The 23,229-nt window shown below is 41.0% G+C and overlaps 1 protein-coding gene across 4 annotated transcripts; it reads right to left on the minus strand.

Annotated features, from left to right (window-relative positions):
* On the minus strand, positions 1-23,207 carry LOC308620547 (zinc finger protein 717-like). Of its 4 annotated transcripts, none has more exons than XM_081240224.1 (5): positions 22,582-23,207; positions 5,482-5,608; positions 5,137-5,229; positions 2,036-2,203; positions 1-117 (listed from the first exon to the last, which is right to left on the minus strand). In XM_081240224.1, exons 1-5 carry the CDS (start codon positions 22,711-22,713, stop codon positions 110-112), a joined length of 528 nt encoding a protein of 175 aa, XP_081096350.1. In that variant the 5' UTR covers positions 22,714-23,207; the 3' UTR covers positions 1-109. The 4 variants fall into 4 exon arrangements, with proteins under 4 accessions (XP_081096350.1, XP_081096348.1, XP_081096349.1 ...); XM_081240222.1 differs by adding an exon at positions 19,155-19,213 and having other exon boundaries at positions 1-2,203; positions 22,582-22,652; XM_081240223.1 differs by lacking the exon at positions 22,582-23,207 and adding exons at positions 19,155-19,213; positions 21,602-22,481 and having other exon boundaries at positions 1-2,203.
* Positions 23,208-23,229: the final 22 nt, after the last annotated feature.

The raw sequence follows: 23,229 nt of genomic DNA on the forward strand, positions 1-23,229 counted from the left end.
GATATTTATAAGGCTTTACTTTATTCTCAGTGTTCGATGAGTTCTCTCTGATAAAGGCATTCCTACATTTCTTGCATTCTTTGTCTCTTCATATGACTTGATTTTTCCATCAATTGACTGGGGATGAAAGATGACACCACAAGAAATTGTGTTGAATTTTCTACACAAGGACTGGTAACTTCTCACAGAAATCTGTCTCAAATTCATAAAATGAACTGGCCACAATGGACTGGTAGTGTTGTAAATAGATTACACATGGGAGGGCCCAACAGTGAATATTTATTTCTCACTCAGGTAAAGCACAAATGGACATTTTTTTTTGGTAGAGTTGGGAAAATTTCTGCTGTCCATAATCATAATCAATTTTTTCTGTCTTAAGTCATGGCTGCCATCTCCACCCGGTGGCTCCAAGGCAAACTGGGGTGGGGGTGTGGGGAGCAGATTTGCGCTTCAGAACCACAGGGCATAAAAAGTCAGCAGGAATGCATGGAAGGTTTTTGGTTTTTTTTTTCTTCTGGCCTGGCCTGGCATTAATGTTTACTGCTTGTGTTCAAATTCTCCTGGCCACAGCTCAGTTATATGGTCCCACCCACAGTAAAGGAAGGCTGAGAAATGCAGGCTAACTGTGTGCCCCAAAGAAAAAGAAAGTGAGTTTGGGTGTACATACAGCCAGTCTCTGCCATACATGATTTCTCCTCTGTGTGAGTCCTCTGATGTTTGCTGAGGTGTGATTTCTGGCAAAAGGTTTTTCCACATTCATTACATTCATAGGGCTTCTCTCCTGTGTGAGTTCTTTGATGTACAGTGAGGGCTGACTTCTGGAAGAAAGTTTTCCTACATTCTTTACATCCATAGGGCTTCTCTCCTGTGTGTGTTCTCTGATGTCTATTGAGGGTTGACTTTTCACAAAAGGTTTTCTGACATTCGTCACATTTATAAGGTTTCTCACCTGTGTGAGTTCTCTGGTGTACAGTGAGTTTTGACTTCTGGTAGAAAGTTTTACCACATTCTTTACATTCATAGGGTTTCTCACCTGTGTGAAGTCTCAGATGTACAGTGAGTTTTGGCTTCACACAGAAGGATTTCCCACATTCATTACATTTATAAGGTTTATCTCTTGTGTGAGTTCTCTGATGTACAGTGAGGGCTGGCTGGTGTCCAAAGGATTTCCCACATTCTTTACATGCATAAGGTCTCTCTCCTGTGTGAGTTCTCTGATGTGCAGTGAGTACTGACTTCTTATGGAAGGTTTTACCACAATCATTGCATTCATGAGGCGTCTCCCTATTGTGAATCCTTTGATGGACAGTGAGGGCTGACTTCTGGCAGAAGGATTTCCCAAATTCATTACATTCATAGGGCTTTCCTCCAGTGTGGATTCTCTGATGAATAGTATGGTCTGATTTATGGCCGAAAGATTTCTCACATTCATCACATGCATAGGGTTTCTCTCCAGTGTGTACTTTCTGACATTTAGTGAGATTAGACTTTTTATAGAAAGTTTTACCGCATACATCACATTCAAACGTTTTCTCTAACTGAATTCTCTGAAGCTGAGTGGGATGTAATTTCTGGCAAAAATTGTTCCCACTTTGATTACATTTATGCTGTTGCTCCTGGAGATCAGCTCTGTGAAGATTCAACTGTGTTGGTTTCTTACAAAAGGTATTCCCCCATTTGTTACATCTATAGTGATTCTCCCCTATGTGAGTTCTCTCTTGGGCAATGAGAGCTGACTTACCACAGGCCTTCCAATATTTCTTATATTTGTAAGCCATCTCACCCATATGAAACATCCTATGTGTAAAGAATATTGCTTCCTTGATGAAGTCTCTCCCTTGTCTGTTACATTCAAAAGGTTGCTGCAGAGTTTGATTCTTTTTCTGATGACTAGGGTACTTAGCATATCTGAGGGATTTCCCAGTTCTATTACTATCCTCCAGTTTCTCTCCAGCATGCATCTCATCAGGCTCACTAGGGAGAAATGTGTTCTTACACATATTCAACATTTCTGGCTTCATTTCTGAATAGTTACCATCATTTATCATCAGTTTTGAAATATGAATTGGGCTCAAATTAAATGTTTTTCCTAAGTCAGTTGTCCCCTTAGTTGATGTTTCGTTGCTGGTGATTACAACTTGCCACAAACGTCTACCATGATTTTCCTGGCTGGTCTCAATCACGTCATCCACAATCTGGACATCTAAAAGGAGATAAAAATAATTACAGGTCATACCTTTGAATCACATATAAGTATTTCCTATGGAATGGTTTGTAAAGGTAAAGAAGTTTCTTTTCATCCTAGCAGGATATGATTCTTTAAAAAATCAATAACGGGGGCTTTTCTGGTGGCACAATGGTTAAGAATCAGCCTGCCGATGCAGGGGATACGGGTTCAAGGCCTGGTCCTGGAAGATTCCATGTGCCGCAGAGCAACTAAGATCCTACATGCTGTGCACCCCAACTACTGAGCCTGTGTTCTAAGGCCTGTGAGCCACAACTACTGAGCCTGCGTGCCACAGCTATGAAGCCCACATGCCTAGAGCCCGTGCTCTACAACAAAGAGAAGCCACCACAGTGAGAAGCCCATGCACCACAACAAAGAGTAGCCCCCGCTCGCCACAACTAGAGAAAGCCCACGTTCAGCAACAAAGACCCAACGCAGCCAAAAATAAATAAATAAATATTTTAAAAATTCAATAATGGGTACTGATTTTTAAGTATGTGATTTTTCTCCCTACTGAATTAATGTAAGAAACTTCATTTATAGGTTTTCTAATGTCAAATCATTGGGTTTTTTGTTTTTGTTTGGTTTTGCTTATGTTTTTTTCCTTTCTTTTAAATTCTTTTCAATGAGGAAGTATTAGGTCAAAATATTTACTTTCTGTCTAAATGTAGATTTCAGCTGACAGCTTTTCATCTACCATTGGTTTTCCATTCATTATCTCTACCTTTCTTCTTATAATTGTGGGTAACTTGTGCTAGCCCTTTTCTGATAGCTCAGCTTTGAAGATGGCATGATTTTCCTGGATAAGCTACTTACAGGATATGGGAGAGGGCCACTTGTCTGTCACCTAAACAAGAATACTGCTTAGAGACAAAAACTTTACAACTATGTTTGTTTAGTTTTTACTTCTCCCTGGGGAACAGCTATAGGCACCTGTGGGTTTTTCAAAGGCTTAATCTTTTTTTCCATGCTAGACAAGGGAGCTTTCTGCAAATTCCTAACTTAACACTATACCCTTGGCTTCTCAGAACCCTAACAAGTTCACGAAACTCTAATTCATCACTTTGTGCAACTCCTCCCTGCTGGTCTGAAGGATTTAGGTTCTACAACCCAGCATGTGCCCACCATCTTCAAAAAGCTTTTTCTGGGTGCTTCTGAGACCAACAGCCAAGGCATTTTCACCTCACTTCATGGTGCGAGTGACTACTTGATAATTCACTGCTTCTGAAGATATTAACTTTACTGTACTTTACAGTTTCAGCTGTCCCTTAGTTGTATTGAAACTGGAGTCCCATGTATACTTCTCATTCTTTTTTTTTTTTAACAATGATCTTCACAAGAGAAAGTAAAAAATGTTAATTTCAAACTCCACTCCCAAAGTACGAAATTCTTGGTTTCACTGGCCTTGGACCCACAGTCTCTAGTTTATCCTCCCATGTCACAGGCCACCGCTTTCCACGGTGAACAGTTTTCTGGGTCCTTCTCAGCCTCATGGTTTCTGATGCAGTGATTCATGAGCCCTGTACCTGGACCACTTCTCTCGTGGTCTTAATAGGTCCGTAGGCCACCCCCTCTACTCCTACCAGTCTTGAGTTAATGATTTCCTAATTTGCATCTCCAGCAGTGATGTCCACCTTCTACTCCAGATTTTACACGCATGCATATGTTCCATGTCAAAATGGAATACAGTCATCTCAAACGTAAGCTCTACCAACATAAACACTTAACCTCCCCTAAATGTGCCTCCTTAACACCCTTCTGGAAACACTATCCTCTTATCTTCCTCTCTCTCATCCTTGTTTAACACTTTTGTGGCTCGGATTTCACTACTAAACATGTACATTTGTTTCATTTTTCTCTTTCAACAAAATATAAGCTCTATATAAACAGGACATTTTGGGACTTCCCTGGTGGCACAGTGGTTAAGAATCCACCTGCCAATGCAGGGGACATGGGTTCGATCCCTGGTCCAGGAAGATCCCACATGCCACAGAGCAACTAAGCCCATGTGCCACAGCTACTGAGCCTGCACTCTAGAGCCCGTGAGCCACAACTACTGAAACCTGTGTGCCTAGAGCCTGTGTTCCGCAACAAGAGAAGCCATAGCAATGAGAAGCTCATGCACCACAACGAAAAGTAGCCCCCGCTCACCACAACTAGAGAAAGCCCGTGTGCAGCAACAAAGACCCAATGCAGCCAGAAATAAAAATAAATAAATAAATTTTGAAAAGGATATTTCTTTGATTACTGCTGTTATCCACACATTTACAAAATTTACCAGTGTGTAAAACTTCCCAATTAACATGTTAAAAGAATAAATGAATGTACTACTAAATGCCCAAAAGAAAACAGTCTCTAAGAGTGAACAAAAAGGAAGCCTACTGGGACTTCCCTGGTGGTCCAGTGGTTAAGAATCCTTCTTGCAATGCAGGGGATGCCGGTTCAATTCCTGGTCAGGGAACTAAGATCCCACATGTTGTGGGACAACTAAGTCTGTGCGCCTCACCTAGAGAGAAGCCCATGCACCACAAGAAATCGAAGATCCCACGTGCTGCAACTAAGATCCGACACAGCCAAAAAATAAAAAAATATTTTTAAAAAACCAAAAAAGGCAGCCTACTGAGAATCTAGGGACAGTGACTAACCAAGAAAAAATTCCAAGAGGAGGCAGGTGGGCACCGGTTTTTGGTAAGTCTAAGAAAATATTCAGCAATTAACAAAAAGGGGGAGGTTTACATCTGAGAGCCATATTTGGAGACTGAACAATGCATGAGTCTGATACATGCAGGCTACAGTCTGTCCCAAGGTATGAACTTGGAGAAAACCACTGTTGAAAAATAGCTCAGCATGGCCAACATCTGCTGTGCTCTCCTCTTCCCAGCCTCCCTGCTCAGTATGCACTGACTGACCTGGGAAACCCTGGTCTGGGGTTTCTTTTACAGTCCATGGTGCTGCTCCTTGCTCCAACTTGATGATCACCTCAGGTTTGCTAATGCAATGCCCTGTTGATGAGAAATAATGTAGGACTTTCACCAAACTATTCATGTTTCACGGGCTCTTAAAAAATGCCAACAGCACAGCTACAAGAGTCGTGCAATGAAGGGCCGATCTGAACCTCTGACTGGAGGGGTGAACACACGTTCTTCCTGGCCCGGAATCTTAAACCTAAGTAGCATTTCATTTCACAAACTGTACATTTACCAATGAAGAAAAAAGTGCTTGCACTTGGCAGTTACTAGGGGAGTTTTGCTCACCCAGTGACACCAGGCTACTGTAGTTCTCCAGCATGATATCCCTGTATAGGGTCCTCTGAGCGTCATCCAGGTCCTGCCACTCCTCCCAGGTGAAGTTCACAGCCACATCCTCAAATGACACCAACCCCTGTAATGGTACATTTTTCCTCAATTCAAGGCATCAGCCTGGGTCAAAAGAACAGGAAGTCTAGGAATTCATTCTTATCTGTGTGTTTTATCTTACACAGGATATACCATACCATGCTTTGTACTCTATATTGTGGGATAAGGAGAAATCACAGTAGAAATACCTTACGTCTGTGTTAATTTAGTAGTTCTTCAAAGTACTATCATAGTTTCCCTTATAAATCTGGAATGGTCCTCATTGCCAAAGATACAAGGAACATATGAGCTGGTATGGAGACATAAGTACACACACTTACCTGGAATAATGTGTTAGATGAACCAGGTTACACACATGTTTAAGGTAGCCTGGGGTATCAAGGGAGAAGAATAGTTGTACTTTGTACTGTCAGGTTGCACTTCACTGAAGAGCTAAACATGTCAGCTGTTCAGTGTGAACCACAGGTTCTCATGAACATGAGGCAAGAGCAGAAGTCAAGCTGAGAGGGCAGAAAGGACAGGCGCCACTTTAATAGAAGTACAAGCAGCACCACATCCAGGTGGGTGCTCCTGGGCTGAGATAAGAGATAAAGACAGTAAAGGTATTCAAGGAACTGATCATAAAGTTACCCTGCATTTAAATATATGACCTAACTCCATCAATAAAAAACCTTATGTGCTCACCATTTTTTTAAAAATGTACACATGCATCCTAGAATTTTCTTATTACCTAAGGAATTGCTTATGTCTACCCAAGAGTGAACATGACCCACTTCCTAAACAACAGGGAGTGAATAATGAGGGGCTGATAATGAGGTAAGCTACATAACCAGACGTGCCCTTTAACAGTCATCGTCCAGCAGGAGAATGGTGAAGGGCTTAAGGGAGAATCAGAGGAGGAAAAACCAGAGGGAGAAATGACCAACTATACTAGGTAACAGAGGTAACACAGGAAGATGAATACAGAACAGGGGACTAATTCCAAAACAGAAAAAAAGAAAAAGAATTTGGTACTCATTTGCTCTGAGAAGGTGAAGGGAAAGCTTTACTACCAGGCTGTCTGCACAAGCTGGTAGATACTAGCGCTATAAACTGATATTGGGATAAGGACAAATAATAGGATTTGCAGAACAGACACAGATCTTGGACATAGCATGTTTGAAGTTTGAAATTTCTGTGGTCAAATATGTGAAGATGTGCAACTAGCAAATGGATATATGCTCTTGAGCTCAGGAGAGAGATACAAGATGAAGAAAAGGATTTAGGAAACAGCAATATTTTAGTGGTAGCTGAAGCCATCAGAGTGAATAAAACTGCTCAAAGAGAACCCAAGAGATTGAAAGGAGAAAACGAACAAGTATGGTGTTTTAGGAAACACTGATATTTACTGACAGAGAAAGAAAAACAGACCATGACAACGGAAAAGAAATTTTTAATTATTCTAGGAATAGAGAAAGCCTCAATATTAAGAAATCTATTAATACAATTCATCACATTTGTAGTTTGGTGGAGAAAATTCTAGATGCTAAGTAGACATCTATAAAAATACCCTCTCATTTGTAATTAAAAAAAACTTAAAAGAGGGTTCACGGGATTTTTCCTTAACATGATAAATGTGTATGTCTTAGCCACAAGTGAAAGCCAGCATCACACTTATGGGGAAACATGCAGAGCAAGGATGCTTCATCACCATAGTTATTAACACTGTATTAGTAGCGTCAGTCAACACAATTAAAGAGAGAAAAACAGCACTGAAAATGATGATGGCTTCCATATAATTCATACTTGGAAAACTGAAGAGAATCACATGACATCCAAATGCTCCACATAGGAAGATTTAATAAATTAGTAGCTTATATAACTAGTATAAAGCTTTTATATAAACCTTCATATACATGAGGACACTCACACAACCACAATAACAAGAAGACAAAACACCTAGCAATACATTTCACAAAATAATGTACAAAATTTATGGGGGGGGGAACCCTGAAGGATACAAAAAAGAACTAAACAAATGAAAAGACATACCATGTTCACTGATGCAAATTAGTACACATCATGGCAAGCTGATTTAAAAGTTCATGTGGAAAATTAAGAATAAACATGTGGTAGGTTATATTTCTGTCCAGCTAAATTCAGTGCCATTGACTGGGTGGCTTAAACAACAGAAAACTCTTTTCTTACAATTCTAGAGGCAGGGAAGTCTAAGATCAAGGTGCCAGCCAATTCATTTCCTGGTAAGGGCTCCATTCCTAGCTTGCAGATGGTTGCGTTTCTGCTGAGTCCATATATGGCAGGGAGGGAGGGAGAAGGAAGGAAAAGATCTCTCTCTTCCTGTTCTTATAGGGCCACTAATTCTATTGGAGTAACAGCCCCACCCTACGACCTCATTTAAACTTGATTAAATGCATTGGGAGTTAAGGCTACAGCACATATATTTGGGGGAATATAAGTCAGTTCATAGCACTCCTTGCAGTGCCTTTCTCTGTAAAAGGATGTATATATCCCCTTGCGCTGGAACTCACATAAACAGATTTGTAATTCCCCACCTGTCTTGCTTTGACTAATGACATATGAATGGAAGCATCACTCCTAAACAGAACCTATTTAAGAGTCACACAATGATCACCGTATCTCCCCTTTACCATGTTCATCCTCAGCAATATTACAGAAAGAAATACTCCTCTGTCCGGGATGCTGCATGATGCTGAAAGGAACAAAACTAAAGCTGACCCATGAAGGACAGGTAATAATAGCACTGAGAAAGAAACCTTTCTTCCTGACTGAACTGGTAACTGAACCGGCACCAAACCAAACAAGAACAAACACCACCAACAATGGCAACACGTAGTGCAAAGAAACTGTGAGGATGGTGTTATAATGGACCATGGTGTGACTTAAGATAACTGGTAGTTATATACTTACTGTTACTTAAGTCACATGAGTCATACTTCTTAAATCAAATAATGTTTACATCATGGACTTAAAATCTTAGAAAAAGAGGCAGGAAATCAAAATGTTAATAGTAAATCTCAACTACTAGTCACCGCTTCTGATAAAGCAATATAGGAAAATGAGCTAAGGGGAGGGAAAAAAAAACAGATTACAAGGAGGGATGAAAGAAAATAAGCAGAAGCTAGAAATTTGGGGTCTTGTAGAGTAGGAAAACTCTCAAAAATTTTTTAGCTTTTATTGTGTTAAGGCATAAAAAGTTGCCTCTTTCAGTTCTTACAGAAAAAAATACAATGAGAAATACTTTAGGAATCAAAAGTAGTTATACTGAACTGTATGGCAAGTAACAAATGAAGAATATAACTATGATAGTCACTGTTAAAACTTAAGAATGGCTTGAGCTGGCCCACAATAAATCCCTTCTGTTGCACAAAATGGCACAGACTAAGGATGAAATACTTAAGAAAAAACAAAAACTTACAGTCTAAAAAATATATAGATACATGAATACCAAAAAAAAAAAAGATAGAAAGGTATGTCTCAAAAAGCTCAAACTGGCTGAAATCAAAGATATAAATCCAACTACATTTTTTAGGGTTGTACTGTCAAAAACCAACCAAACTGAACTAAACAATACTGACAGTTGAAGATTTAAAGAGGCTGCTTGAGACTATCGACAAGAAGCATATCAAAAAAAGCAGCCCAGCTACTGAGGAAGGCATATTTATTTTTTATTTTATTAGATTTTAATTTTATACCTAATCTTACATTATTCCCTTTTTATTGAAGTATAATTGACAAATAAAATTATATATATTTAAAGTATAGGGGGCTTCCCTGGTGGCACAGTGGTTGAGAATCTGCCTGCCAATGCAGGGGACACGGGTTCGAGCCCTGGTCTGGGAAGATCCCACATGCCACGGAGCAACTAGGCCTGTGAGCCACAACTACTGAGCCTGCGCGTCTGGAGCCTGTGCTCCGCAACAAGAGAGGCCGCAACAGTGAGAGGCCTGCGCACTGCGATGCACGATGAAGAGTGGCCCCCGCTCGACGCAACTAGAGAAAGCCCTCGCACAGAAACGAAGACCCAACACAGCCAAAAATAAATAAAATTAATTTAAAAATAAATAAATAAATAAAGTGTATAACCTGCTGATTCGATAAATGTATGCATTATGACCTGACTACAATCAAGTTACTTAACACACCCATCACCTCACAGTTACCCTCTTTGTGTGTATGTGTGAGAACACTTAAGATCAATTCTCATGGCAAATTGCAACTAAACAATAAAGTATTATAAACTATGGTCTGATAGTCACCATACTGTACATTAGTTCCTCATAATTTATTCATCTTATAATTAGAAGTTTGTACCCTTTCACCAACCTTTACCATTTCCCCCATCCTGACAACCACCATTCTACTGTTTTCATGAACTCAACTTTTTCTATTTTTCCTTCCATAGTTAAGTGATACCATAATGTAGCCTTTCACTGTTTGGCTTATTTCACTTAGCATAATGCCCTCAGGTTCATCTATCTTGTTGCAAATGGCAGAATATCTTCCTTTTTAATGGATAAGTAACATTCCCCTAGATATATATACCACATTTGCTTTATCCATTCATCTGATTACTGACACTTAGGTTATTTCTGTATCTTGGCTGTTGTAACACTGCAAGGAACACGGGTGTTAAGATATTTCTTTGAGATACTGATTTCATTTCCGTCAGAAATAGTCCCAGAAGCAGATTTCCTGGATCACACAGTAGTTCTATTTTTAAGGTTTCTTATTGTTTCTTTCTTCCTATCTATCTGTCTATCTATCTATCTAACTATCATCTATTTGGCTGTGCTGGGTATTAGTTGCAGCACGCGGGATCTTTGTGGCCGTGTGCGGGATCTTCACTGTGGCATGCGGGATCTTTAGTTGTGGCATGTGGGATCTAGTTCCCTGACCAGGGATTGAACCTGGGCCCCCTGCATTGACAGCACGGAGTATGAGCCACTGGACCACGAAGGAAGTCCCTATTTTTAAGTTTTGAGAAAATCTCATATTGTCTTCTAAAATGGCTGTATAAATCCCCACCCTAGCGTAAAAGGTTTCCTTTTAACTACATCCTCACCAACACTTGTGATCTCGTCTTTTTGATACTAGCATTAAACAGGGGTGAGGTGATATCTCATTGTGGTTTTGATTTGCATTTTCCCAATGATTAGTGACATTGAGCACCTTTTCATGTACATGTTGGCTATCTGTATGTTTTCTTTGGAAAAATGTTTATTCAGTTCCTTTGCCCATTCTTGACTTGGTTATTTTTTCCTATGAGTTGTAATAAATTCCTTATATTTTGGATATTAACCTCTTATCATATATGACTTGCAAATTTTTCTCATCCCACGAGTTCCCTTCTTCTCATTTGGTTGAGTGCTTTCTTTGCTGTACAAAAGCTTTTTAGTATGATGTAGTCCTACTTGTTTATTTTTGCTTTTGTTTCTTGTGCATCTGGTGCCATATCCAAAAAAAATATTGCCAAGTCTAATGTAGAAGCTTTTTTCTGTTAGGAGTTTTATGGTTTCAGGTTTTACATATAAGCCCTGAAGTGTCTTGACTGATACAAATATCTTTGTTTAACCTGATAGCTTTGGGTCACACAGATATCCTATGCTAAAAATGTGATTAATGGTGGGAGGCCTTGTTATCAGCACATTTTATGAGCTCAATCTATGGAGGGACTAGAGATTAAGGTCAGCCACACAGATGGTCAACCAGGTCTACATGACAGGGCCCCAATACAAGCTGGATATCAAGGCTCAAGTAAGCTTCCTTACTTCTCAACATTCCATGCACACCGTCAAACCTTGTTGCTGGGAGAAAAAGGCACTGTCCACGTGGCTCCACTGGCAGGTTTTTGGAACCTTGCACATGAAGACTCCTGGACCCTGCTTTATGTGCCTGATCCCTTAACTGATTTTAATCTGCATCCTTTCACTGTACAGAACCATAAACATGAGTACAACAGTTTTTTAAATTTTATTTACCCATTTATTTAATTTTTGGCCACACTGGGTCTTCGCTGCTGCACGGGGGTTTTCTCTAGTTGCTGAGAGTGGGGGCTACTCTTTGTTGCAGTGCACGGGCTTCTCATTGCAGTGGCTTCTCTTGTTGCGGAGCACAGGCTTCAGTAGTTGTGGCTCGTGGGCTCTAGAGCGCAGGCTCAGTAGTTGTGGCGCATGGGCTTAGTTGCTCTGCGGCATGTGGGATCTTCCCGGGCCAGGGCTCGAACCTGTGTCCCCTGCATTGGCAGGTGGACTCTTAACCACTGCGCCACCAGGGAAGCCCACAACGGCTTTTCTGAGTTGAGTCCTGCTAGTGAATTACTGAATCTGAGGGTGATCATGGGGACTCCCAAAATTGCAGCTGGTAAAGGGCATGAGGGCACTCTGGGGACCACCAAAGTTTGTACAAGCAAGAAACATATAACAAGGACCACTATAATCAAATTGCCTAAAATCTGACGAAAAATGATATCAGATAGAAATCTGGGTATATATAAAGGAATAAAGAGCACTCGAAATGGTAAGTATATTAATAAATATATAATATATACTGTATTATGTAATATATATTGTATAATATAACATGATATAATATAATATTATATTATTTTTATGTTCAAACTCCTTTCAAGGTAATTGACTGTATGAAGCAAAATAAGAATGCATGTGGGGGACTTCCCTAGTGGCGCAGTACTTAAAAATATGCCTGCCAGTCAGGGGACACAGGTTCGATCCCTGGTCCAGGAAGACCTCACATGCCATGGAACAACTAAGCCCATGCACCACAACTACTGAGCCTGTGCTCTAGAGCCTGCAAGCCACAACTACTGAGCCCACAGGTCACAACTACTGAAGCCCACATGCCCTAGGGCCTGCGTGCTGCAACTACTGAGCCCATGTGCTGCAACTACTGAAGCCTGCGCGCCTAGAGCCCAGGCTGTGCAACAAGAGAAGCCACTGTAATGAGAAGCCTGTGCACCACAATGAAGAGTAGACCCCGCTCACTGCAACTAGAGAAAGCCAGTGCGCAGCAACGAAGATCCAATGCAGCCAAAACAAAAGAATGCATGTGGGAGTAAAAGGTATGCCGACGATATCACAGAAGCTGGGAGGAGAAAACTTTTGAAGTATACTGTTTTAAGGTTCTTATATAAATGATATCTTATTTTAAAGTAGACTATGATAAATTAAAGATGAATAGCACAAACCTTATAGTAACTGCTTAAAAAAGGTGTAATAAGTCAAAAAACGAGCTCATAGGTCACACAAAAATAGGTAGTAGCCACGTCTGACCTGTATGCCATAATTTACTGACCCTTATCTTGGATGAATTATTCCCATGGAAGAAAGAACTGAGTTGGGATGGTAATAAGATTGGGAGACTTAAGAGAGCTGAACAATAGTCCAGTGGAGAGAAAATGACTCTGTGATAAAGACAGGCCAGATAAACTAGTGAAGGTAGATTTAAAAATATAAACATCATAAATGTAGCATGGCTTGTATGTTAATGGCAAAGTAGCTTGACCAGACTAACAATGTGCAGGAAACTATTATAAAAGCTGGACAAAATTTATAACACAATCACCTAAAGGCACTGGAGAACAACTAAAAGTAGGCAGAAACTAGATTTGAATAATCCATTAAAGGACAAACTACTTTGCAAGTTTACGGCATTTTACCAGAGGGCAATCTTCAATCTGCAAATAGATCAAGAAACTGAAAGCTGAAGCTTTACTGGCTTAGGTGTCAGAGCGCATAGTTCAGGGCTGCCAACAAAACTGGAAAACTTAGTGGGGGGGGGGTAGCCCTGGGAGAGAAGCAGCAAAAGAACATAATGTACCAAATTTCCACATAAAACCAACCACAGCTGTTGGCTGACTACTAAACTACACATATGTGGAAGACCTCAGAGGGCCCAACAAGAAAGCAGCCTCTCAAAGCTGAAGGAAGTGAATGAAGAGTCAGTTGCTGGTCACTATAAGAAATGAAGTTTAGAATTTGAATCCAGCCAAGTTAACTGCCTTCTAGAACAAAGTCACTCTTCAGAGAAATATAACAGAATCCAAAAACTCTTGCAACATATGATTTACAATGTTTAGTACATAATTCAGAATCTCAACACATGTAAAGTAAGAGGAAAATGTGACTCATATTCAAGAAGAAAAACAAAAAACGACAAAAAACAATCACTAGAAACTAATCCCAAGGAATCCCAGATGCTGCACGTAGCAGAAACATAGTTAACCCATCCATAAATACATTCAAGTACTTAAAGGAAGATAAAAAATAATGTATTGGCGGAGGGGGGGTTGGGGGGGAGGGGCAATATCAGTACAGAAAAACAAACTAGAAAAACAATTAAATGGAAATTGCAGAGCTACATACTACAGTAACAAAAAAGAAAAACTTTCTGATGAGTTGAACATCGGACTGGAAACAGCAAAAGAAAGCCAATGAACTGAAAGATAGATCAGTAGATATTTTCTTATCTTTTTAAGAGAGGAAAAAAATAAAGAAAAATGAAAAGAGGCTAAGAAACAATTTAGCAAACAGTCTAACATATATGTAATTGTAGCACCAGACAGAAAGGAGAAAGAATGGAACATAATATGTATCTTTAGAAACGGTGGCTAAAACCTTCCCAAATTTTGTGAAAGACACGAATTTACAGATTGAAGCAGCTCAATGACCCATGATCAGCTTAGATTCAAAGAACTACTCTAGGGACTTCCCTGGTGGCTCAGTGGTTAAGAATCCGTTTGCCAACGAGAGGACACGTGTTCGAGCCCTGGTCCAGGAAGATCCCACATGCCGCAGAGCAACTAAGCCCGTTCGCCACAACTACTGAGTCCGTGTGCCACAACTACTGAAGTCCACGCACCTAGAGCCCATGCTCCACAACAAGAGAAGCCGCTGCAATGAGAAGCCCGCACACAACGAAGAGCAGCCCCCACTCGCCGCAACTAGAGAAAGCCCACGCGCAGCAACAAAGACCCAACACAGCCAAAAATAAATAAATTAATTAATTTATAAAAAAAGAAAAGAAAACTACTCTAGGCACACCAGTCACACTGCCAGTATCCAAAGGTAAAGAGAAGATCTCGAAAGCAGCCAAAGAAAAGATCACATTCAGGTACATCTGCACATGAATGATAGATGACTTCTCATCAGAAACAGTGGGAACCGTCTTTAATATGCTGAATGGAAACATCCTTCAAGCTGTAATTCTATCCAGTGAAACTACGCTAAAAATAAAGATGAAATAAAGACATTTTCAGATAAAGAAAAACTAAGCTAATTCATCATCAGAAGATAGCACTAAAAATGATAACGGACATTCTCCAGGATGAAAGAAAAAGATACCAGATGTTAACCTGAATCCATAGGAAAGAATCAGGATCATTGGAAATGGTAAATGTGTGGGTAAATATAAAGGATTTTATATATATATATATATATATGTATATATATATATATATATATATATATTTCTTCTCTTAATTCCTTTAAAATAGATATGATTGTTTAAAGAAAAATTATAATAACATACAGGAGACTCATAATGTATGTAGACTCAATATGTAAATACACATGTATAAAAACAAAGTACAAATGATAGGGGTTGTAAATGGAATACTACTACTCAAAGGTCTCTACATTTTATGTGAAGTAATGCACTGCTCCTCTAGTATATTCTGATAAAGACTCATATTGTAAGCCTTAGAGTAACCAATTATAAAGCAGTAGAATGAAGTACAGTGTATTAATTTGATAGGGCTGCCATAACAAAGTACCAAAATGGTAGAGCCACTCTAGAAGACAGTTTGGTACTGTCTTCAAAATTAAACACACACTTTTAACATATGATCCAGCAACTGCGTTTCTGGTATTTATCCAAAGGAACTGAAAACGTATGTCCACATAAAACCAGTACACGGATGTTTGTAATAGCTTTATTCAACAACTGCCAAACTTGGAAGCAACCAAAATGTCCTTCCGTAGATGAGTGGATAAACTGTGGTACAACCAGGAAATGTAATATTATTCAGTGCTAAAAATAAATGAGCTATCAAGCCATAAAAAGACACAGAGGAAACTTAAAAGCATGTTAACAAGTGCAAGAAGCCAATCTAAAAAACCTACATAACACGGTTCTAACTATATGACATTCTCTAATAGGCAAAACTATGCGGACAGTAAAAATACCAGTGGTTGCCAAGGGCTATGAATTACAGAAGGATGAACAAAAGGAGCACAGAGGATTCTTAGGGCAGTAAAACCACTCTGTATGACTATAATGGTGAATACATATCATTACACATTTGTCCAAACCCATAAAAAGTACAGTACCAAGAGTGAATTATAACGTAAACCAAGGACTTTGGGTAATAATGATATGTCTGTGTAGGTTCATGAATTGTAACAAATGAATACCTGATACTGATTATGGGGAGGCAGTATCTGGGGGCAGAGAGCACACTGGAAATCACTGTAACTTCTGCTCAGTTTTGCTGGGAACCTAAAACTGCTATAAAAAGTAAAGGTCTATTTAAAAAATGTGCAAAGAGGATATACAAATGGCCCATACACACATAAAAACATGCTCAACATCACTAGTCATTAGAGAAAAGCAAATCAAAAGCACAATGAGATATCGTCTTATGCCCATAAGGATGTGGCTCTTATTTAAAAAACAAAACAAAACAGGAAAGGACAAGTGTCGGCAAGAACATGAGGAAACCGGAACCGTGTGCACTGCCGGCGGGAACGTAAAAGAGCGCAGCCACCATGGAAGACAACATGGTGATGCCTGAACAAATTAAATACAGAATTACAACGTGATCCTACAGCTTTACTTCTGGGTGTATAAGAAACAAAGTAAAAGCGGGAACTAGAAAAGATATGTCTACACACATGGTCATAACAGCATTATCCTTTATAGCCTAAACGTCGAAGTAACCCATAAAACCATTGATGGATTAATGGATAAATAAAACGTGGACATACATATAATGGTAATATTATTGAGACTTTATAAGGAAGTGAATTTTGACATGCTACAATATGGATAAACCTTGAAGACACTACACTAGGTGAAATAAGTCAATCACTTAAGGACTGCATGATTCCACTTATATGAGGTTCTTAGTCATCAACTTCATAGACACAGAGATTAGAGTGGCTGCTGCCAGGGGCTGGGGGAGGGGAGAATAGGGAGTTAGGGTTTAATGAGTTAAGTTTTTTTGTTTTTTTTTGTTTTTGGCTGCGTTGGGTCTTCAGTGCTGCGTGCGGGCTTTCTCTAGTTGTGGTGAGTGGTAGCTACTCTCTGTTGCGGTGCACGGGCTTCTCACTGCAGTGGTTTCTCTTGTTGCAGAGCATGGGAGAAGGTGCTCAGGCCTCAGTAGTTGCAGCATGCGGGCTTCAGTAGTTATGGCGCATGGGCTTAGTTGCTCCGTGGCATGTGGGATCTTCCTGGACCAGGGATTGAACCTGTGTCTCCTGCATTGGCAGGCAGATTCTTAACCACTAGGCCACCAGGGAAGTCCCGAGTACAGTTTTATCTGGGGAGGATGAATCTGGATATTCTTAGTGGTGATGATTACACAAGTGTGCATAAACTAAATGTACTACGAGTACTGAATTGTACTCTTAAAAATGGTGAAATTGCCAATATTAGCTTATGTATATTTTATCACAATAAAAAAAATTAACCAACATTAGGAGAGTTCTGCTCCACAGTCATAGTTATGAATAATGCACACATTCACTTCTCCCTATTCATTTTTAAGTGATTCACTGAAATAGCAGAAGAATTAAATAGTCTTTAACAGGGTTTGGAAAAAGGTCGTTTTTGAACTAGCAATACACAATTATATCATAATAAAAGCGATAGAATCACTGACAAATTTATATAAATGAAAGTTAGAAATTACAAAAATCTGTAACCCTTGTTTTTAGACTTTGTGTAACTTTGCCCTGACCCTTGTTCACAATATGTCTGAATAACTCCTGAATTCTTTCTCCCACTGGACTCCTAAGGCTGTCACCACACATGCTGGCCAGTAGCACAGCTCAAGGGGAATCTAACCAGATCACAGCAAACACATCCTTCAGGTTTTGCCAAGGATGACAATTCCAACATAAGAAAGAAAGTTACTGCGTTTGTTAGTGAGCAACAATGCAGACATCAGATGAAATTAAAAGCACAAACAGAAGTAGCAGGACTTTACCTGAGATGAGATTAAAGCTGAGAGAGAGGGAGGGGTCCAGGAGAAATCCCATTTTGGTGGTCTGACTCACTGGCTGGATGAAAGCAGTATCATATGTACGGGAAGAAAGAAGAATGTGGTTTTCATTTTGGATTTGTTGAGCTTGAGGTACCTTCTGGATAGCTACAAGAAAGCATTCAACAAGGAGCTGAACCTATGGTCTAAAGGTAGGGAAGAGGCCCAAGCTGGAGAGAAACAAGACTGTCAAATCACAGAGGGCCGAACAGGTCAAGGAGAACTGCAGAGTGTGAAGAGTGGGGCCCACGTTTCAACACTTGGATGAGCAACGTGCAGGAGCAGAAGAGAAAGACAGAAGCATTCAGGAATAAACCATCAGAGGCCACAATAGAAGCTAATGGACAAGAATTTCCAGGAGATCATGGACAGTGGCTTCAATATGGCAGAAGGTTCAAGTAAGGCAAAGACTACAACATATTCATTGAACCTAACTATAATTTAGGTTATTGGCAAGCTTGAGAAGAAATGAATTAAGACCATGTTGAGTAGGTTAAGCTGCAAAAGAGCAGTAGAAACATTTGCCAGAAAATATAACCTTGAACAGTCTGCTATACAACCTGCATACATAGACTAGCTGAGAGAAATGAGTTATTTAAAGGACCTGCAGGGTCCGTGAGCCATGGCCGCTGAGCCTGCGCGTCCGGAGTCTGTGCTCTGCAACAGGAGAGGCCACAACAGTGAGAGGCCCGTGTACCGCAAAAAAATGAATGAATGAATGAATGAATAAATAAATAAAGGACCTGCAGTCAATTCAATCCTCCAGACATTCCACGTTTTATCCACGCATCAAGTAGGGCCTTCCAAAAGCTGTCTGGGACCACACTCTTTTAGCAACTCCAGAAAAACCTGATTAAGCAAGTTCTGCTTCAGCACTAGGTAAGCGTCACCATTGCAGAATACATGAAGTGTTTATTTCCAGACTGGCAGTGAAACACTGTCCACTCCATCATCTATGTGACCAATTAAGACACTGTTCAGACATCTGTGCATGCAAGTTCTCATGTCTCAAGGGAACGTAGCATGCTTTCTTCTAAGGGCCCATTCTGATCAGAGAACAGCTGTACCTGTGTTTTTGCCATTGCACTCACCTTGGACCACTCTAAAGTCATATTATGTGCCTATATCCACATGCCACCTTTATCTTGTTTATGTATATTGCCCTGAAGCTGAATCTTACCTAATTTTACTTTTCCATTTTACTTTAAGGACCCTCATAAAGCTCATATAGTAAAATATAAAACAAGTTGAGGAAAAAAAAACAACTCACCAGAGATGTATTCATTTCCTGCTGTTCTTAGAAACCCACAGAGGACTCTGGAAATAGAGCTGGGAGAGAAGGTGAATGGAGGGGCATCAATTTAAATTTTTAAAATGCTTATTTAAATAATGGTTGTTGCTTTATTTAAACAATGGTTGCTTCTCTGATTTAAACAATGGCTGCTTCTCCATATTTCCCTGTGAAAATGGGAAATGGCTCTGCCATTTGACCTGCTTTGGTTAAAAGGACATAGGATACAGCAGAAACTAACACGACACTGTAAAGCAATTATACTCTGAAAAAGATATTAAAAAAAATAAGGACATATGATGCAAACACAGACGAAAAGCACTTTCCACTACAGCTTGCCTTCTGGGGCTAGCCTGTTAGAGACACGTGGTTTAGCCAACAGAAAGCACAAACCACCAAAAAAGTAAATGAAGTCATCTTAAATCAAACAGCCTCAGTCAGGGCACCAGATGACTACAGCTTCATTTGTGAACCAGACAACACTAACATAGGAACTGACCAACTAAACCTAGCCCCAAAATGCTGAACCACAGACCTAGAGATTGTCATACTGAGTGAAGTAAGTCAGACAAAGACAAACATCATATGATATTGCTTATATGTAGAATCTAAAAAAATGGTACAAATGAACCTATTTACAATACAGAAATAGAGTCCCAGATGTAGAAAACAAACTTATGGTTACCAAGGGGAAAAGGAGGGGGGGAGGAATAAATTGGGAGATTGGGATTGACATATACATACTACTATATATAAAAGAGAAAACTAATAAGAACCTACTGAAGGCACAGGGAACTCTACTCAATACTCTGTGATGACCTATACGGGAACAGAATCTAAAAAAGAGTGGATATATGTATAACTGATTCACTTTGCTGTACAGCAGAAACTAACACAACATTGTAAATCAACTATGCATCAATAAAATTTAAAAAAGTAAAAACAAAAATTTTTTAAAACCCAAAATGCTAAACTTTGAGCAAATCTTTTTTAAATATATTTGTTTATTTATTTATTTTTGGCCGTGTTGGGTCTTTGTTGCTGCGCACCGGCTTTCTCTAGTTGCAGTGAGCGGGGGCTACACTTCGTTGCAGTGTGTGGGCTTCTCATTGCGGTGACTTCTCTTTGTTGTGGAGCACGGGCTCTAGGCGCATGGGCTTCAGTAGTTGTGACACGTGGGCTCAGTAGTTGTGGCTCACAGGCTCTAGAGCGAAGGCTCAGTAGTTGTGGCACACGGGCTTAGCTGCTCCATGGCATGTGGGATCTTCCCGGACCAGGGCTCGAATCCGTGTCCCCTGCACTGGCAGGCAGATTCTCAACCACTGTGCCAGCAGGGAAACCCCCAATGTTTTTTTATTACTTTTTATTTTTTAAGTCAGTAAATTTGGGTTGGTTCATTACTGAGCAAATGCTAAATGATATGTGTAAGTCCCCAAACTCAATGTTTTTAACAAAATTACCTGGGGAAAAAAGTCTTACATTACATGCTGAAATACAATCAACAGAACTTCACAACCACATGTAGAACTTCTGAAAGGAAAACAAATGTCACCCGGTTGGACCTCAGTAAGGTTGTTGCAACTAAGAGACCACATGAATTTTAAAAAGCAATTGTGCGCAGACCAGAAAACTATGTTTTAACTTTTTTACACCATAACATGAGTCTGTTAATTTTATGGGGGCATATGCTGTGTTTTATTTACATTTTTAAAAAATCAGTTTGGAGCCAATTAGAGTGAAGTGTGATTCACTCTAATTTTCCCATTTTAAACAGTGGAAAATAGGCTCCTGTTACTGTGCTGTGGAATTTATGATTATCAAGAACAGATTTCTGATGTTAAGTGGGAAACACTTGTATTATTAGTCCCCGGAGCTCACTTAGTCCACAGAAAGAACTAGGGAAAATAAGATAGGCATGTTTAAGTCAAGGTCTTCTAAAAATTATTTGTTCTTAAGTTGACTGCATTTCTCAAAAATGGTGTCAAAAGTAAACGTGTTTGACTTAATGGTGGCAGAGTGGATAATATTATCCAAAAGTCAAGATGCCTGATGTATACAAAAAATCACGTGAGCCTGGCACATCACTCATATCCTCAAATCCTTTTTCCTCTCCTCCACCCACACCCCACTCACTCCCCAATCTTTCTCATAAGGCAGACATACCCTGACAAACCCTTCCTGAACTAACAGAAAGAACTGCTAGGAAGGAAGAGCGAGCATCAGCATACCTCCAGATACCAAACTTGGCGGTATAATAGGCTTGAGAGAGTTCAGATAACAGAAACAGTGGGAGTAGAATGAAGGAATGGGAATATTTAGGGAGCACCATAGACAGATTCTCTCAGCTGTGACAGGTTATCCCTCCACCCCAGACCACACCCTCGGGGCCTCTCCAATAAGTAACATTTCTTTTGGTCTCTACCTACCCCTCTCAGCCTAGCTCAGGTCTCCTTCTGAAAGTCGATTCGGACCTCCCATTATCACCCAGTCTTTGACAACTTCGGGAGGAAGCAGCGTCACCCATATCTCGTTCACTCTGCACAGAAGCATCAATAACTGCTTGGCCATGCAAAGCTAGAATCTTCTCTTTTCTGTGACTTCTGCCTCTGCTCTGAAGCGTTAATAAGCGGGTTCAGGTTTCAGGGTTTGTCTTTGGTTCATAGGGCGCCTCCCCTTCGTGCTTCATAATAACTACCTTGTTCCAAAGAAAAGGGGTCAGTCATTCAGAGCCCAACGATCCCCCCTGGCACTCACGGTCCCTAGAAGCTAGGACTTGTGTAAACTGTAAACGAAACCTGGTGCTCAGCAGGCTACACAGCGCAGGAGGGGACCTGACACTTCACCTGCTGAAAAGACTCCGAGAGACCCCAGTAACAACTACCACATAGTAAGACTCCTTCATGCACTTCACACTGATTTCTCCGGCAATCGGGGGCAACTCGCTAGTCCTTAAGGCGCTCGCGTCACAGGTGAGCAAACCGAGTGTCACAGAGGTTAATGACATCGCCCGGGATGCTTGCTTCGGCGGCACAGCTGGACAGTGCACGCAGCCCGCAGCCCACCCACGCTCGCTCGCTTGGTCTGCAGACCCGCCCCGGCCTCAGTCACCTTGGACTCCACCCCCAGGTCGCGAAGCCTCCGGAGGCGGGTGCCCGGCTGTCCGCAGTGCACCGTCTTCTGACCAAGCAACACTCGAAGCACGGCCCGAGCCGGCCCTTTCCAGCCCTGGACCAGCGGGTCCTAAGGCCACAATCGCCTCCCGGCCCCTGCCCAGGCCGCGGCTCGCACATGCGCCTCAGGCCGCGCCGCTCACACCCGCCGACCTTTACGCTCCCACCGAGTGGAGCAGCATCCCCGCCCCGCCCTGCGTCCCCGCGCCGCGGCCGCCTTCCACCCTTGCACCCACCTCCAGGGACCCAGAATCCCAGCCAGCGCGCGAGCGCAGCTGCCGTAGGGCGGTGGGGCCCGGAAGTTCCGGACGGAAGAGGGTGAGGTGGGCGGGACCGCACACGCGCAGGAGAAACCCGAAAGACTCCATCCCAGAGGCTGCTGCGCGTCCTTGCGTGGGGAGAGTGCGTGTCCCACACGCGTCTCCGTCCGTAGGCGCCGTCGGGGAACGTTTTGTGTATCGAGGGGTAATGGGTCTTACCGCCCTGAGCCCCGGATGTGATGGATGAGACTGTGTCTCGACCCACGTGCAACCACGTGGAATTCTGGTTTGTTATTAAGTCCTAGTTTAAGAAGCTGAAAGAGATGTTGTGAGACGAATGGGTAAATTCTTATGGGGGCCGAGAATCCGATGATACTATAAGTTAGCTTTAATGTTTTTGTTTCCTATAATGGCATTGCGGTTATGGATCCCACGTCCTTTTCTTTTTTTTTTAACGCTTGCATACTACAGCATGAATCGTGAAATATCACAATGTCTGTCCTTATTAAAGTATTTAAACCAATATTGCGACTGTTGTGACTTTGTTAAATTAACAGTTTAAGTGTATATCCTGTGTGCGCGATGGTAAACCACTGTCAACAAAGACCACAAGGAAACGTGAAA

The sequence above is a fragment of the Mesoplodon bidens genome (genome assembly GCF_964165515.1).
Source record: "Mesoplodon bidens genome assembly, chromosome: 1".
In the NCBI taxonomy this organism is placed as follows: domain Eukaryota; kingdom Metazoa; phylum Chordata; class Mammalia; order Artiodactyla; family Ziphiidae; genus Mesoplodon; species Mesoplodon bidens.